The sequence below is a fragment of the Protobothrops mucrosquamatus genome, unplaced genomic scaffold (assembly GCF_001527695.2).
Source record: "Protobothrops mucrosquamatus isolate PMUCROS unplaced genomic scaffold, P.Mucros_1.0 scaffold28, whole genome shotgun sequence".
Classification (NCBI taxonomy): domain Eukaryota; kingdom Metazoa; phylum Chordata; class Lepidosauria; order Squamata; family Viperidae; genus Protobothrops; species Protobothrops mucrosquamatus.
In genome coordinates this window covers 1,281,800-1,295,690 of record NW_015386413.1, presented here as the reverse complement: position 1 = coordinate 1,295,690, position 13,891 = coordinate 1,281,800, and the positions used below count along the sequence as shown (strand labels likewise).

At 42.0% G+C, this 13,891-nt stretch overlaps 1 protein-coding gene across 1 annotated transcript in view; it reads left to right on the top strand.

Moving 5' to 3' along the window:
- The window catches only part of OLFM4 (olfactomedin 4), a 46,292-nt gene that overhangs the window by 8,068 nt on the left and 24,333 nt on the right, over window positions 1-13,891 (top strand). The window contains exons 3-4 of the mRNA XM_015811067.1: window positions 4,143-4,295; window positions 11,553-11,765. Coding sequence (XP_015666553.1) covers window positions 4,143-4,295; window positions 11,553-11,765 — 366 coding nt within the window. The remainder of the gene's footprint in view (window positions 1-4,142; window positions 4,296-11,552; window positions 11,766-13,891) is intronic.

The following is a 13,891-nucleotide window of genomic DNA, read 5'->3' as shown; positions in this document are numbered from 1 at the left end:
CATCCATCCATCCATCTACCTACCTACCTACCTACCTACCTACCTACCTACCTAACCTATCTATCTATGGTAAAGGGTTTCCTGCTTGAGCAGAGGGCTGGACTAGAAGTCCTCCAAGGTCCCTTTCAATTCTGTTATTCTGTTATTCTCTTATTCTCTTCAGTGATGATGGCTTAAACCTTTGATCTCCTCAATGGCTTTGTCTAATTTTATTTTTAAATACGTCTAAGCGGCAATCCACAGCGCTGATTTATAGCATCACCCAGCCATCACCGTGTTGATATATCACTAACGTGTAAAGCCTTAACGGTGACACCATGAAGGTGAGGTGCCTTTATAAATCACTAATACCGAAGACAACTAAGTAAAAAACCTTTTGCAGAAACTCTTACAGTGCTTGTCCCAAAGAAGTTTTCTTTGTTTTTCCTTTAAAAAAAAAAAAAAGAGAACTGAACAAGCTTCTTGGATGACCAGTACAATGTTTTCAAAGAACCTCCACCCCCCAAAAAAATCAAGTTGCCTCTTGAAAAAGCACCTTTGGGACAACCATGACTGAGAATGTCCAGAGACTCTTGCACTGGTTAGTTCCAAAATCCATCGGAGATGAACTAAGGCAGTGGTGGCGAACCTATGGCACGGGTGCCAGAGGCGGCACTCAGAGCCCCCTCTGTGGGCACGCGCGCCATTGCCCCAGTCCTAGACCTTCAGCTGGGTTTTATAAAACCTTTTCACTTTAGGCCTCCACTGCCATGTGCAAAAATAAAAAAAAAGGTTCAATCAATCAGTCAATTTCAACTTCTCGCAGGAAAAAAAAAGATCTTGCAAAGTTGGAATTGATTGATTGAACTTTTTAGTCCCACCCAGTCTGCCGTGACCACCACAGCCACACCCACCCAATGGGCCACACCCAGCCAATTGGCCACACCCAGCCAATGGGCCAGACCCACCCGGCACCCAACGATGCATAAGTGGGTTTTGGGTTGCAGTTGGGCACTCGGTCTCTAAAAGGTTTGCCATCACTGAACTAAGGCAAACCCTGTTTGCAATCTCATGCACCCCAAATACATATATATATTTATTTAGCAAGGACCATTTTGATTTGTTTGTGGAGATTTTCCATCCTCCAGGTCATGGTTGTCCCAAAGTTGCTTTTCTTCAAAGACAACTGTTTTTGTTTTTTTTTCCTTTGAAAACATTTCACTTCTCAACCCAGAAGCTTCTTCACTTCTGTCTTATCTTTTTTAAGGAGGAAAAAAAGAACTCAAGAAGGTAGGTATTTGTTGTTGTTGTTAGTTGCGAAGTCGTGTCCGACCCATCGCGACCCCATGGACCACGTTCCTCCAGGCCTTCCTGTCCTCTACCATTTTCTGGAGTCCATTGAAGCTCATGCCTACTGCTTCAGTGACTCCATCCAGCCACCTCCTTCTCTGTCGTCCCCTTCTTCTCTTGCCCTCCATCTTTCCCAGCATCAGGCTCTTCTCCAGTGAGTCCTTCCTTCTCATTCGGTGGCCAAAGTACTTGAGTTTCAACTTCAGGATCTGGCCTTCTAAAGAGCAGTCAGGGTTGATCTCCTCTAGGACTGGTCAGGGTAGATAGGAATAGGACTGAGTAAAAATTTAGGTGACCAGTAAAAATTTAGATCATGGAAGGAGTTTGAGCTCAAAATATTTTGAGTTTGAAGGGTTTTACACATTTCTAGTAGCAACTCTTCTCCAAAACAGTTACGTGATTACTTTTCAGGTGATAATGCACCACTAGGACCAGGTATAAAATTAACTAGATGTAGAAAATTAACTAGATGTAGAACAGAAGTATTTCCTTTTTGTTTTGAATTTCCAATCTCTGGAAACATTCAAGTTTTACTTTTCGAATCAGTAAAATGTACATTTCCTTTTAATTGCATTTTAACCAAATTCTTCAGAAACCGGTCGGGGAAGGAGAGACAACCCTCAAAGAACTTTCTGGAGCCTGAAAGTCATGTTCAGCCTCAGGGAACAGAGATGTAAACTAGATTTTTCCCCCTCCCAACATAAAACAGCTCAATAGTAAATAGGGTTAATTATATAATTACGAATCACAGAATACTTGGGAATTACCTAATATCTAGGGGTTATTTTTTGGAGTGGTGCAGTGGCCTAGAGGTGAAGACACTCGCCTCCCGATGGGAAGGTTGAGAGTTGAATTCTAGGCAGTGGCAGATGTTTCTCTATCAGGGCGCAAAGAGAAAATATTGCTGCGAACGCTGCATAGGCATCAGGAAGGGCATCCAGAGAGTAAACGCTCAGCTCCATTCAATCATCCTGTCTCCACCTGATAAAAGGGATTACAGGGTCATTAAAAAAAAGAAAGAAAATCTAGTTTTTTTTTCTTCACCATGAACTTGTTCCCCCTTATAAACCCAATGAAAAACAAAACTCTGTGGAGATTCTCAGTCATCCAGGTCACGATTATCCGAAAGATGCTTTTTCATGAGGCAACTGGACTTTCTTGTTTTTTCTTTGAAGACGTTTCGCTTCTCATCTAAGAAGCTTCTTCAGCTCTGACTGGATGGTGGGGAATGGAAAGATTTATACTCCTTGCAGACAGCTGGTCATTTGCATTCTTTTAGAGAGTTGTTGAGGCCACCTGAAGGTTTATAGGTATCCTCAGGGTCACTTGAGTAGTGCAAATGGGTGCTGGGCCTTCTTGGAGCTGTTTTGCACTACTCAGGTGACCCTGACAACACAGGTGGCCTCAACGACTCTCTAAAAGAAGGCAAATGACCAGCCATCTGCAAGGAATATAAATATAAATGACATCCTCTATCTCCAGTCTACAATACCGTCCTTTCAGCAATTCCAAGAAGGCTCCACACCCATTTGCACCATTCAGGTGTCCCTGAGGACACAGATAAACCTCCAACTGGCCTTAATGACTCTCTAAAAGAAGACAAATGACCAGCTGTCTTCAAGGAGTATAAATCCTTCCATTCCCCACCATCCAGTCAGAGCTGAAGAAGCTTCTTGGATGAGAGGTGAAACATCTTCAAAGAAAAACAGGAAAGTCCAGTTCCCTTGAGGACTACCTGCTTCCTGCAGTCTGGAATTGGCTAATGAGGAATTACAAGCGTCCACACAAGGACGCCCGTGGCCATCAGAGATATCACGAAGCTGTTTCTTTTTTTTCTTTTTTTTTTATTGAAAATTTTTAAAAGTTTTACAATATAACTCCCCTCCTCCCCAAAAACCCCCCTCCCCCCTCCCTCCCCCCCGACTTCCCAGAGCCACACACAGGGTTAACAATACAACAATTATACTGTGTCTTAGATTATATCACCCTTAAGTTAACAATTCTATAACATCCTTTAGCTCTCTTCTGAACAAACATATTAAACTTTATTATTACTAATTAAAAAAAATAAACTACAAAGCTGTTTCAATGCAAACTTTCAAGGGCTGTTTTTCTTGGCTGCCTGAAAAACTGCTGAGCCGAGCAGAAGCAATAGTAGAGAAATCAAATCTATAGGAAGAACGATCAGGATCTTAGGCCCCCCAGGTGGCAGCTGAGTTCAGCTAGATGCGCTCTCTCTCTCTCTCTCTCTCTCTCTCTCTCTCTTTCTCTCTCTCAGTCAATTATAATGGATTAAAGTCCCCCCCTCTTCTCTGCCTGCTTAGTATTGACTAGCTAAGTGAGAGCACCGTGCAGTAAATTGACTTAGATATATGATACCAAGTTGTTTTCAATTAAAACTCAAGATTCTCCAGTCCGGAAGAACATCTTTTTTTTTTTTTTAAAGAAAATTTAAAAAAAAACCCAAAACAAAAATGAAAAAAAACCTAGTAAACTAACTACTGTAGATTCCATTATCATCTTTCGATCATTTTAAAAGCATTCTTCATTGGAAAAGGCTGTTTTGCTTCGTGATTTTTACTTGAGTTATTCCGCAAAGCATGAATCCTTTGAACAGCTTCAGATCAGGGACAGTTTGTGATGTAACGGGGGCTCTCATTATTCTCCCCAAGTTTTTTTTTTTTATGAGTAGCTTTTATTTATGTCTCAATAAGTTTCTAAGTATTTGTGGCTGTTTTCCCCAAGGGTGAACATCAACAAAGTGAAATGCCTCTGATTGCTGACGCTTCCCTCTTTTAAATCTTTTTTTCCAGCCATTTACCAATGTGACCGGTGTCGTGGATGACCGTGGAATGTGCCAATGTTCAGTTTACTTGCCCGATACAACATTTCCTGTACAGAAGGTGGAAAGCCTTGAAATTCTGGCTCAGCGGCTCTCAGCAAAATTTGACAGTGAACTTTCAAAAGTAAGTGGCTTTAGCCTTTATTGTGATGAGACCGAGACAAAGGATGGCAGATCGGGTAGCAAGCCCTTGACGTTTAGGTAGACCTTATCAGGTGTTTCAAGGTCTTGCTTCATAGATAGCTTCCTTATTGTTGTAGGGATTCTTATGAAGGGAAGCTGAGAAGGAATGTGGTCTCTTAATTTCTTATGCTATCAGGGTGACATGGGGGCCTGTTTTGCATGGGAAAGACCTGACCGTGTAGAGATCTTTGCCTGTGAGTCATCACAACGTCAAGGAAAGCCAAGCTTGGAAGCTATCCAGAGTCACCTTGTGGGAGAGATGGGTGGCATAAAAGTTTAATAGTAGATAGATTGACAGACAGACAGACAGACAGACAGACAGACAGACAGACAGACAGACAGATATGTATAGAATAGATAGACAGACAGATAGATAGATAGATAGGCAGATAGAGATAGATGCATAGATGGATAGATGGACAAATGGATGGAATAGAATAGAATAGAATAGAATAGAATAGAATAGAATAGAATAGAATAGAATGGAATGGAATGGAATGGAAAGGAAAATAGAATAGAATAGAATAGAATAGAATAGAATAGAATAGAATAGAATAGAATAGAATAGAATAGAATGGATTGGAATGGAACAGAACGGAACAGAATGAATGGAACAGAAAGAATGAATAGAATAGAATAGAATAGAATAGAATAGAATAGAGCTGGAAGGGACCTTGGAGGTCTTCTAGTCCAGCCCCCTGCTCAAGCAGGAGAACCTATACCAACTCAGACAGGTGACTGTCTAGTCTCTTCTTAAAAATCTCCAGTGATGGAGCCACCATGATTTTTGGTGGCAAACTGTTCCACTGGTTGATTCTCCTCGCTGCCAGGAAGTTTCTCCTCAATTCCAGGGTGCTTCTCTCTTTGGTCAGTTTCCAACCATTGTTTCTCGTCCTTCCCTCTGGTGCTCTGGTGAACAATCTGGACCCCTCTGCCTTGTGGCAGCCCCTCAGATGCTGGAACAGTGCTATCATGTCACCCCTATTTCTTCTTTTTCTTTAGACTAGCCAAACCCAAGTCCCGTAGCCGTTCCTTGTATGTTTTAGTCTCCAGCCCTTTGATTATCTTAGTTGCTCTTCTCTGAACTTTTTCCAAACTCTCAACATCTTTTTTGTGATATGGTATTCCAGGTGTGGCCTTACTAGGGCTTTGTAAAACGGTACTAATATCTTGCGTGATCTTGATTCTATGCCTCTGTTTATACAACCCAGGACTGTATCGGCTTTTTTGGCTGCTGCTGCACACAGCTGGCTCATAGGCAAGTGATCGTCCACTAGGACTCCAAAGTCCCTCTCACAGTTACTGTTTTTAAGGCAGATCTCACCCAACCTGTATCACCCAATTTGAATTAAAACTAAGCTCCTTAGTTAGATGTGGCACTGTTGTTTGCTCTGTGAATCTGGCCGTTGTTTGCAAAATTCAAGGGAGAAACCCACCCATAAATAATTATCAAGTTCTTCAATCTTCGGAAAGCCTGGGGGGAGGGGGTGGGGAGGGCCCCCTTCCCAGTGAAAAACCAGCCTTTGAAATTGGCCGCGTGATGAAAAATATGCAGAGTCTCAATTAGGTGTCCCGGAGAAGTGGGTTTGACTGCTCCAGCAACTTGGCGTCATAGCAATAAATGAGGTGTCCTTGAATTAATCAGAAGGAAAGACAGAGCACTCAATTATGAATTCTGGCCATAAATATTCATAACTTCCTGGTAGTATAATCAGAGAGACGTTTACCCGTTTTGAAAGAAACACACACACACACACACACACACACACACACACACACACACACATGCAAGAAGAATGGGGTGATGGAGTTGGAAACGGTCTACTGGAAGTTAAACATGATTTTTTGTTTTGATCCGTATGTCGGAAGCGATGGCAAGAGTGTGACACATGGCGATACCCTGAGGGGTTTTTTTTGTGTGTGTATGTGTGTGTGTGTGCCTTTGCCATGTACTCCCTCAAAATTAGGTGTTAGTCATGCTTTCTTCGCCAAAGAATTGAGGCCTTTGAACTATGGTGCTGGAGAAGACTCCTGCGAGTCCCCTGGACTGCAAGGCGATCCAACCGGTCGGTCCTAGAGGAGATCAACCCCGACTGCTCTTTAGAAGGCCAGATCCTGAAGTTGAAACTCAAGTACTTTGGCCATCTAATGAGAAGGAAGGACTCACTGGAGAAGAGCCTAATGCTGGGAAAGATGGAGGGCAAGAGAAGAAGGGGACAACAGAGAATGAGGTGGCTGGATGGAGTCACTGAAACAGGAGGCGTGAGCTTCAATGGACTCCAGAAGACGGTAGAGGACAGGAAGGCCTGGAGGAATGTGGTCCATGGGGTCGCGATGGGTTGGACATGACTTTGCAACTAACAACAACATGCTTTCTTGTGTGAGTTATGCAGTAGGAAATAGTCTTGATTGCGTAGAACAGCATTTAGATACAAGCCCATTGAATTCAGAGGTGAGCTGCATTACTTCTAAAGGGAGTGAATTGAGCTGACATGGGGAACAGCTTAGCAAGGTGATTTATGAGTAAAACTATAGCCATGCTGCTTCCTTTTAGTCAATGACTGCCCTGGCCATTCATTTTCCCAATAGTTCCTTGAAGAATAAAGATAACGTTCTGTTTTGCAATATATCTCCGATAAATCTGGTCCTATAAATCAAGAGCGGAGTGCATTTGGGCCTGGAATCGGACTCAGGAATACTTTTCTACAACAATAACTTTATAGCAGGAATGGGATGACCAAGGACCATGTCTCCTCTCCTTCTGTTGTCCCCAGAGGTGGTCATTTGTAGAGGCAGAAGAAAGGTGTTTCCCAAAGTCCAACCAAATTTGATCTTCAGCGATCTTCCAATTCCATCAAAGAAATGCAGAGAAGAGCAACAAAGATGATCAGGGGACTGCAGGCTAAAACATATAAAGAACGTTGGCTGGAATTGGACATGTCAAGTTTAATGAAGAGAAGGATGAGGGGGGACATGATAGGAGTGATCCGATATTTGAGGGGTTGCCACAAAAGCACCTGAAGGCAGGACAAGAAGCAACGGATGGAAACTAATCAAAGAGAGAAGCAACCTGGAACTACGGAGAAATTTCCTGACAGTGAAAACAAATAATCAATGGAACAACTTGCCTCCAGATGTTGTGAATGCTCCAACACTGGAAGTTTTTTTAAAGTTTTGTCTGAAATGGTATAGGGTTTCCTGCCTGAGCAGGGGGTTGGACTAGAAGACCTCCAAAGTCCCTTCTCTTCTCTTCTCTTCTCTTCTCTTCTCTTCTCTTCTCTTCTCTTCTATTCTATTCTATTCTATTCTATTCTTCTGTTCCATTCCATTCCGTTCCATTGCGTTCTATTCTATTCTATTCTATTCTATTCTATTCTATTCTATTCTATTCTATTCTATTCTATTCTATTCTATTCCATATTTACTATTCTATTCCATATTTACTATTCTATTCTATTCTATTCTATTCTATTCTATTCTATTCTATTCTATTCTATTCTATTCTATTCTATTCTATTCTATATTTTCTGTTCTGTTCCATTCCATTCCATTCCATTCCATTCCATTCCATTCCATTCCATTCCATTCCATTCCATTCTATTCTATTCTATTCTATTCTATTCTATTCTATTCTATTCTATTCTTCCGTTCCGCTCCGTTCCATTCCATTCCATTCCGTTCTGTTCCGTTCTGTTCTGTTCTATATCTTCTGTTCTGTTCTGTTCTGTTCCTGTGTTGTAGACTGGCGATGGATGATGTCATCCAGTCTACAACAGAGTCCTTTCAGCAGTTCCAAAAAGGCTCCACACCCATTTGCACCACTCAGGTGACTCCAAGGACAGAGATAAACCTCCAGGTGGCCTCAACAACTCTCTAAAAGGATGCAAATGACCAACTGTCTGCAAGGAGTATAAATCCTTCAGCTCCCCACCATCCAGTCAGAGCTGAAGAAGCTTCTGGGATGAGGAGCGAAATGTCTTCAAAGAAAAACAAGGAAGTCCGGTTGCCTCCTGAAAAAGCCCCTTTGGGACAACTGTGACCTGGAGGACTGAGAACTTCCATAGACTTTTATCCAACATGATTTTCTAAGGTTGCTTCACTGTGGTGGTGTGAAAGATACTGATTTTATTTTGGCTATTTTTTTTATATGGAGAAAAAAAAGTAAGAAAATTTTCAGGGTTGCTCATTGTATCTCAGGGTTAAGACTGTTTGGAAGAGGTGTTTAATGTACTTTTCACTCTGAATGAGCACCCTGTCGGAGCCATTCTTTGCAGAATCAAGAGATTGATGTCTTTTATAAACGCATCGCTCTTCTTGAAAATGGCTGGGAGACAAAGGAACGCGAGGACACAGCTTTTATCCAAAAGGAGAGCTGTCTTTTCAGCCATCCCCAGGTTGCGGAGTGTTCTTACAACTTGTCCTATATTGCTTTTGTAATCTCTCTCCAGAGTCCCTTGGCTGAGGATGTGCTTAATGCCATTTGTTATCTTGACACTGCCATCCATTAACAAACCTCAGTTTCTGGGGTTTGATTCTGTGGTCGAAATTGCTCAGAAGGGAAGTGAACTGAAAAGTAGAAAAAACAAAGTTTTGGGGGTTTAGTCTAAAGTACCCTGATGAGATACAGTAGAATCAAGATCACGTGAAGTGTTAATACCACTTTACAAGGCCTTGGTAAAGCCTCACTTGGAATACTGCATCCAGTTTTGGTCACCAGGTTGTAAAAAAAGACGTTGAGACTCTAGAAAGAGTACAGAGAAGAGCAACAAAGATGATTGGGGGACTGGAGGCTAAAACATATAAGGAACGGTTGCTGGAATTGGTTGTGTCTAGTTTAACGAAGAGAAGGACGAGGGGGGACATGATAGCAGCGTTCCAATATCTCAGGGGCTGCCCCAAAGAAGAGGGAGTCAAGCTCTTCTCCAAAGCACCTGAAGGCAGGACAAGAAGCAATGGATGCAAACTAACCAAAGAGAGAAGCAACCTAGAACTAAGGAGAAATTTCCTGACAGTGAGAATAAGTGGAGAATCAGTGGAACAACTTGCCTCCAGAAATTATGAATTCTTCAACACTGGAAGTTTTTAAGAAGAGACTGGACAGCCATTTGTCTGAAATGGTATAGGGTTTCCTGTCTGAGCAGGGGATTGGACTAGATGACCTCCAAGGTCCCTTCCAACTTTATTGTTGTTGTTGTTGTTGTTACATCCAGTTCGAAGAATCAGGACCACCACATTGACTTCCGGTTAAGATGATCTATTTGATCAAGTCTATATCCAAAAATCTAGTCACCTAATGGTCAGAACTAAAATGGCGCTGGATAAGGGTCAAGGGAATTCAAGAGCATCCAGACTTAGGTTGTTTGTGACAACTAATGACTTCAGGCTGATTCCTCTCTTGACTCCGACTCCAGGCTCTACCTATTCTTCTCCTATATGAGATTTACTCATGGTACAAAACCTGGCTTGGGCATGCATTTTCATGTGTATGGGAAAACTGAATGGTGCAATGCTGGTAAATATGCAGGGTTTGGATTTCCCATTTGTTCAGATTTTTTCCCCTGTTATTAGAGGTAGGGGACCTTGGTGCTCTCTGAGATTGCTTGTTTTCTTGCAGACGTTTCATTACCCAAACTAGGTAACATCATCAGTGCTGGTAAGAAGTGGGGTTTGTTTTCAGTTTACATTCTGGTGTCTTGCCCTGTCAGTGTTGGTGAGGATGATCTTAAGAGATTCTTTAAGTGGGCTGTGTACTGTTGGCTCTTTGGCAGTTTCTTGATTGTGGTATTGTTTGCTTCTTGATTGTTGGTCTGATGTTAATCTTGGAGTTAATCTATGCTGATCTGGGTGCTGATTGCTGGTGGAGAAATGCTTAGGTTGGGGGTCTTCAAACTTGGCCCTTTGATGACTTGTGGACTTCAGCTCCCAGAATTCCTCAGCCAGTCTCCATTTTGTTTGTTAGATTTAAGACAGGGGTCTTCAAACTTGGCCCTTTTATGACTTGTGGACTTCAGCTCCCAGAATTCCTCAGCCAGCCTTCATTTTGTTTGTTAGATTTAAGACAGGAGTCTTCAAACTTGGCCCTTTTATGACTTGTGGACTTCAACTCCCAGAATTCCTGAGCCAGCATCTGATCCTCACAAATAGGAGTCATTTCCAGAGCACCATAGAGTGACCTGAAGTTTAAAGGGGGACAAAACTGACAGATTTTGGAAAGACTCTCAAATCTTGGAGTCTTACAACATGTGCTTATAACTCTGGCCCATAAAATTGGTAAACAGGAAAGCTCTGGATCTTGTCCAGTCTTAGGATTTGGTCTAATGGGACAGTTGTCTAAGCCAAGGCAGAAGATGCTGAGAGGTGTCAGTGAGGTTTTTGAAGGACAGAGATCTATGCTACGTAAGGCTGCTCTTAATTTCCTAAGAAAGCTGCCGGACTTGAGTTGGGGTAGACGAAGCTGGCCCTCTGTGGAACTGAAAAATGATTTGACTGTCCTTCCAGCCAGTCTCTGAGCATGGACTACAGGTATCTATCATTCAGTTCCACATCTCGGCCAGGAAAAGCTCTTGAACCAGCTGTGCTTTGGGTACCCTTTGATCAATTGCACGACTGGCGTGCCTGCTGCTTCCCATCCTTCAGGCTGCATGTCAAACTGTTGACCTGAAAGTCGTGGAGATATAGAGCTGTAGATTTCATGGCCAATTGCCCTGAGTGTAATCCATCATGACATCATTAGGCAGAGGTAGTTCTTCCCAAAAGCTCTAGCCCTCTCTTACACTGAGTTGGAAATAATTCTGAGAGGATTTCATCAGATTAACTAAAAGAAGATGAAGGAATAAAACACAGGAGGGTTTGGATAAAAATTCTATGACATTCTGCTGCATTTTTTTATTTTTTTGGTAATAGTAGTATTCAGTCACCAAAAACGGGAAGAACGTTTCTGATCGATGATAACACTTTTTCCTATTCTAGAGATTATTTACTTTATCGGGGTTTTTTATATATATCTGTAATCTTTGCTATGAGTTTTAGTCTATAAATAAAGACAGTGTTAGATAGGCTTCTGGGCTCAGCTTGCTGTAATCGTATTTTGATCTCCGTGAGATTTCCAAATAGACGCCGGAACGAGACTTTTATCTTTTGAAAAATAATCTTTGAGACTTCGGCTCAAACGGATTGTGTTTCTTTAACATATTTATAGGTGAGCCAGTACACCAAATTAATTGAGCTCTACGAAGAAAGGATGCTAAATTTAACCGTCAAGATAGAGCATATGGAGAAGTCCAGCATATCTTACACGGCGTTGGAATTCGAGTTGATCAAGCTGGAAATCAGAGAGATGGAGAGACTGATTGTTCAGCTGAAGACATCACTTACTGGAAGCAATGTGATTGTGGAGCAGTTGTATGTTGAGGTAAAAAAATCTTTCCTTGGACTTTTCTTCTGGTTTGATCAAATCTTCCGTGTCTTTCATGGTGTAGGACAGGGGTAGGCAACCTTGGCTCTTTTATGACCCATGGACTTCAACTCCCAGAATTCCTGAGCCAGCAGGGCTCAGCTTGGAAACCTCTCCCTTTCCCCTCAGCATGGCTGGCTCAGGAATTCTGGGAGTTGAAGTCCCAGAATTCCTGAGCCAGCATGGGGGAACTATGGCCCCTTTTATGACTGGTGGACTTTAACTCCCAGAATTCCTGAGCCAGCATGGGGGAACTATGGCTCCTTTTATGACTGGTGGACTTCAACTCCCAGAATTCCTGAGCCAGCATGGGGGAACTATGGCCCCTTTATGACTCGTGGACTTCAACTCCCAGAATTCCTGAGCCAGCATGGCTCAGCTTGGAAACCTCTCCCTTTCCCCTCAGCATGGCTGGTTCAGGAATTCTGGGAGTTAAAGTCCACAAGTCATAAAAGAGCCAAGGTTGCCTACCCCTGGTGTAGGAAGACAGCACTTCCCTCCCCCAAAGGAGGAGAATCAAATTATTCACTTCTTTTCACTACCCAGAAAAAACACTCCAGGCAGACCCTCCAACAGTTAAGTTTTAGGAATGAGATATTTTTGTATCTGTTGAGGAAACTGGAGCATTCCATTTCTTTCATTTTTGGATTCAGTCAGCCAAGGCCCGTCTCTCTTCTTCCGCTTTTTCTTCCCTTAGAAGAGAAAAGATGCTGGATAGGACTGCCCCTTGGTCTACAGCACCCCAAACTTAAAATAAACAAACAAACAAACAAATAAATAAATGAGGAAATAAAGGGTGCCAAAACTGGTGGGCATTGATGGAGAGATAACAAGCGTTAAAAAAATCCAGAATAGCTGGAGTCAGGAAGAATAAACACCAGGAGCAGGGACCAAAATCCCACTTAGGAGTATAAGAAAGAACATCTGGAGGAGTTTGACGTGGTAAATAAAGCTCCCGCTGACATAATGGACAGCTTTCTTGGATACTATACAGAAGCAGTTTTGTTATAGCTTTTTGTTACTGATATTGTGCAAGAAATTGGAAGTTGCCCACCGAGAGGTAAATATCCCTCAGATTGTCTCACGCTCACCGCAATGTTTTGAGGTTTTGTGGAGTCTGTGTGTTAAGAATAGCAGCTTGGTTCACTGCATATACATACGATTTGAAAAGCTGTGCTCGTTTGTAGCAACAACAGTGCTGCGAAAAAAGAGAAGAAAATATGCAAATCAGAAGTGTACATATATTATCGTATACATTAATGTATACACGATAATTACACCAAGATCAAATGAATTTAGAGCTGAATGCTTACAGAAGAGTATACAGGTGGTCCTTGACTTACGATCACAATTGAGACCCAAAATTCTGTTCGTAAGCGAGACAGTTATTAAGTGAGTTTTGCCCCATTTTACGACCTTTTGGGCCACAGCTGTTAAGTGAATCACTGCGGTTGATAAGTTAGTAGCACGGTTGTGAAGTGAATCCGGCTTCCTCCCATTGACTTTGCTTATCAGAAGGTCGCAAAAGGGGATCACGTGACACCCCCCCGGGACACTGAAACCATCATAAGTACATGCCAGTTGCCAAGCCTCTGAATTTGGATCACGTGACCATGGAGAGGCTGCAACGGTCTTAAATGGGAAAAACTGCCGTAACTCACTTTTTTTTCAGCGCTGTTGTAACTACGAACAGTCACTAAACAAACTGTTGTATAGGATCCTCCAGGCGACTCTGTGTGAAAATATGTGTGAAAGAAAGTTAAAGTTTTCCTTGAGTCAAGCTGAGCTTGGTTGAAACTACAGGAATTCATTTGTGCTGTTCTCTTGGCACAACAAGGCACAAATGGCTTGTCAGTGTTTTCTTCTGGAAATTCACTGGACTTATTTATTTTTATTTATTTATTTATTTATAATTTAATTTATACCCCGCCCTTCTCCTCATGGGACTCAGGGCGGCTAACAGCCTCATAAAACTACAATACAAATACAATAATTAAAAGCCGAATTAAAAAGAAATATTTAAATAGGCCGATCAATTAAAATTATCCTTAAAAATCCCCTGAAACTTTAAAATCATTAACAAT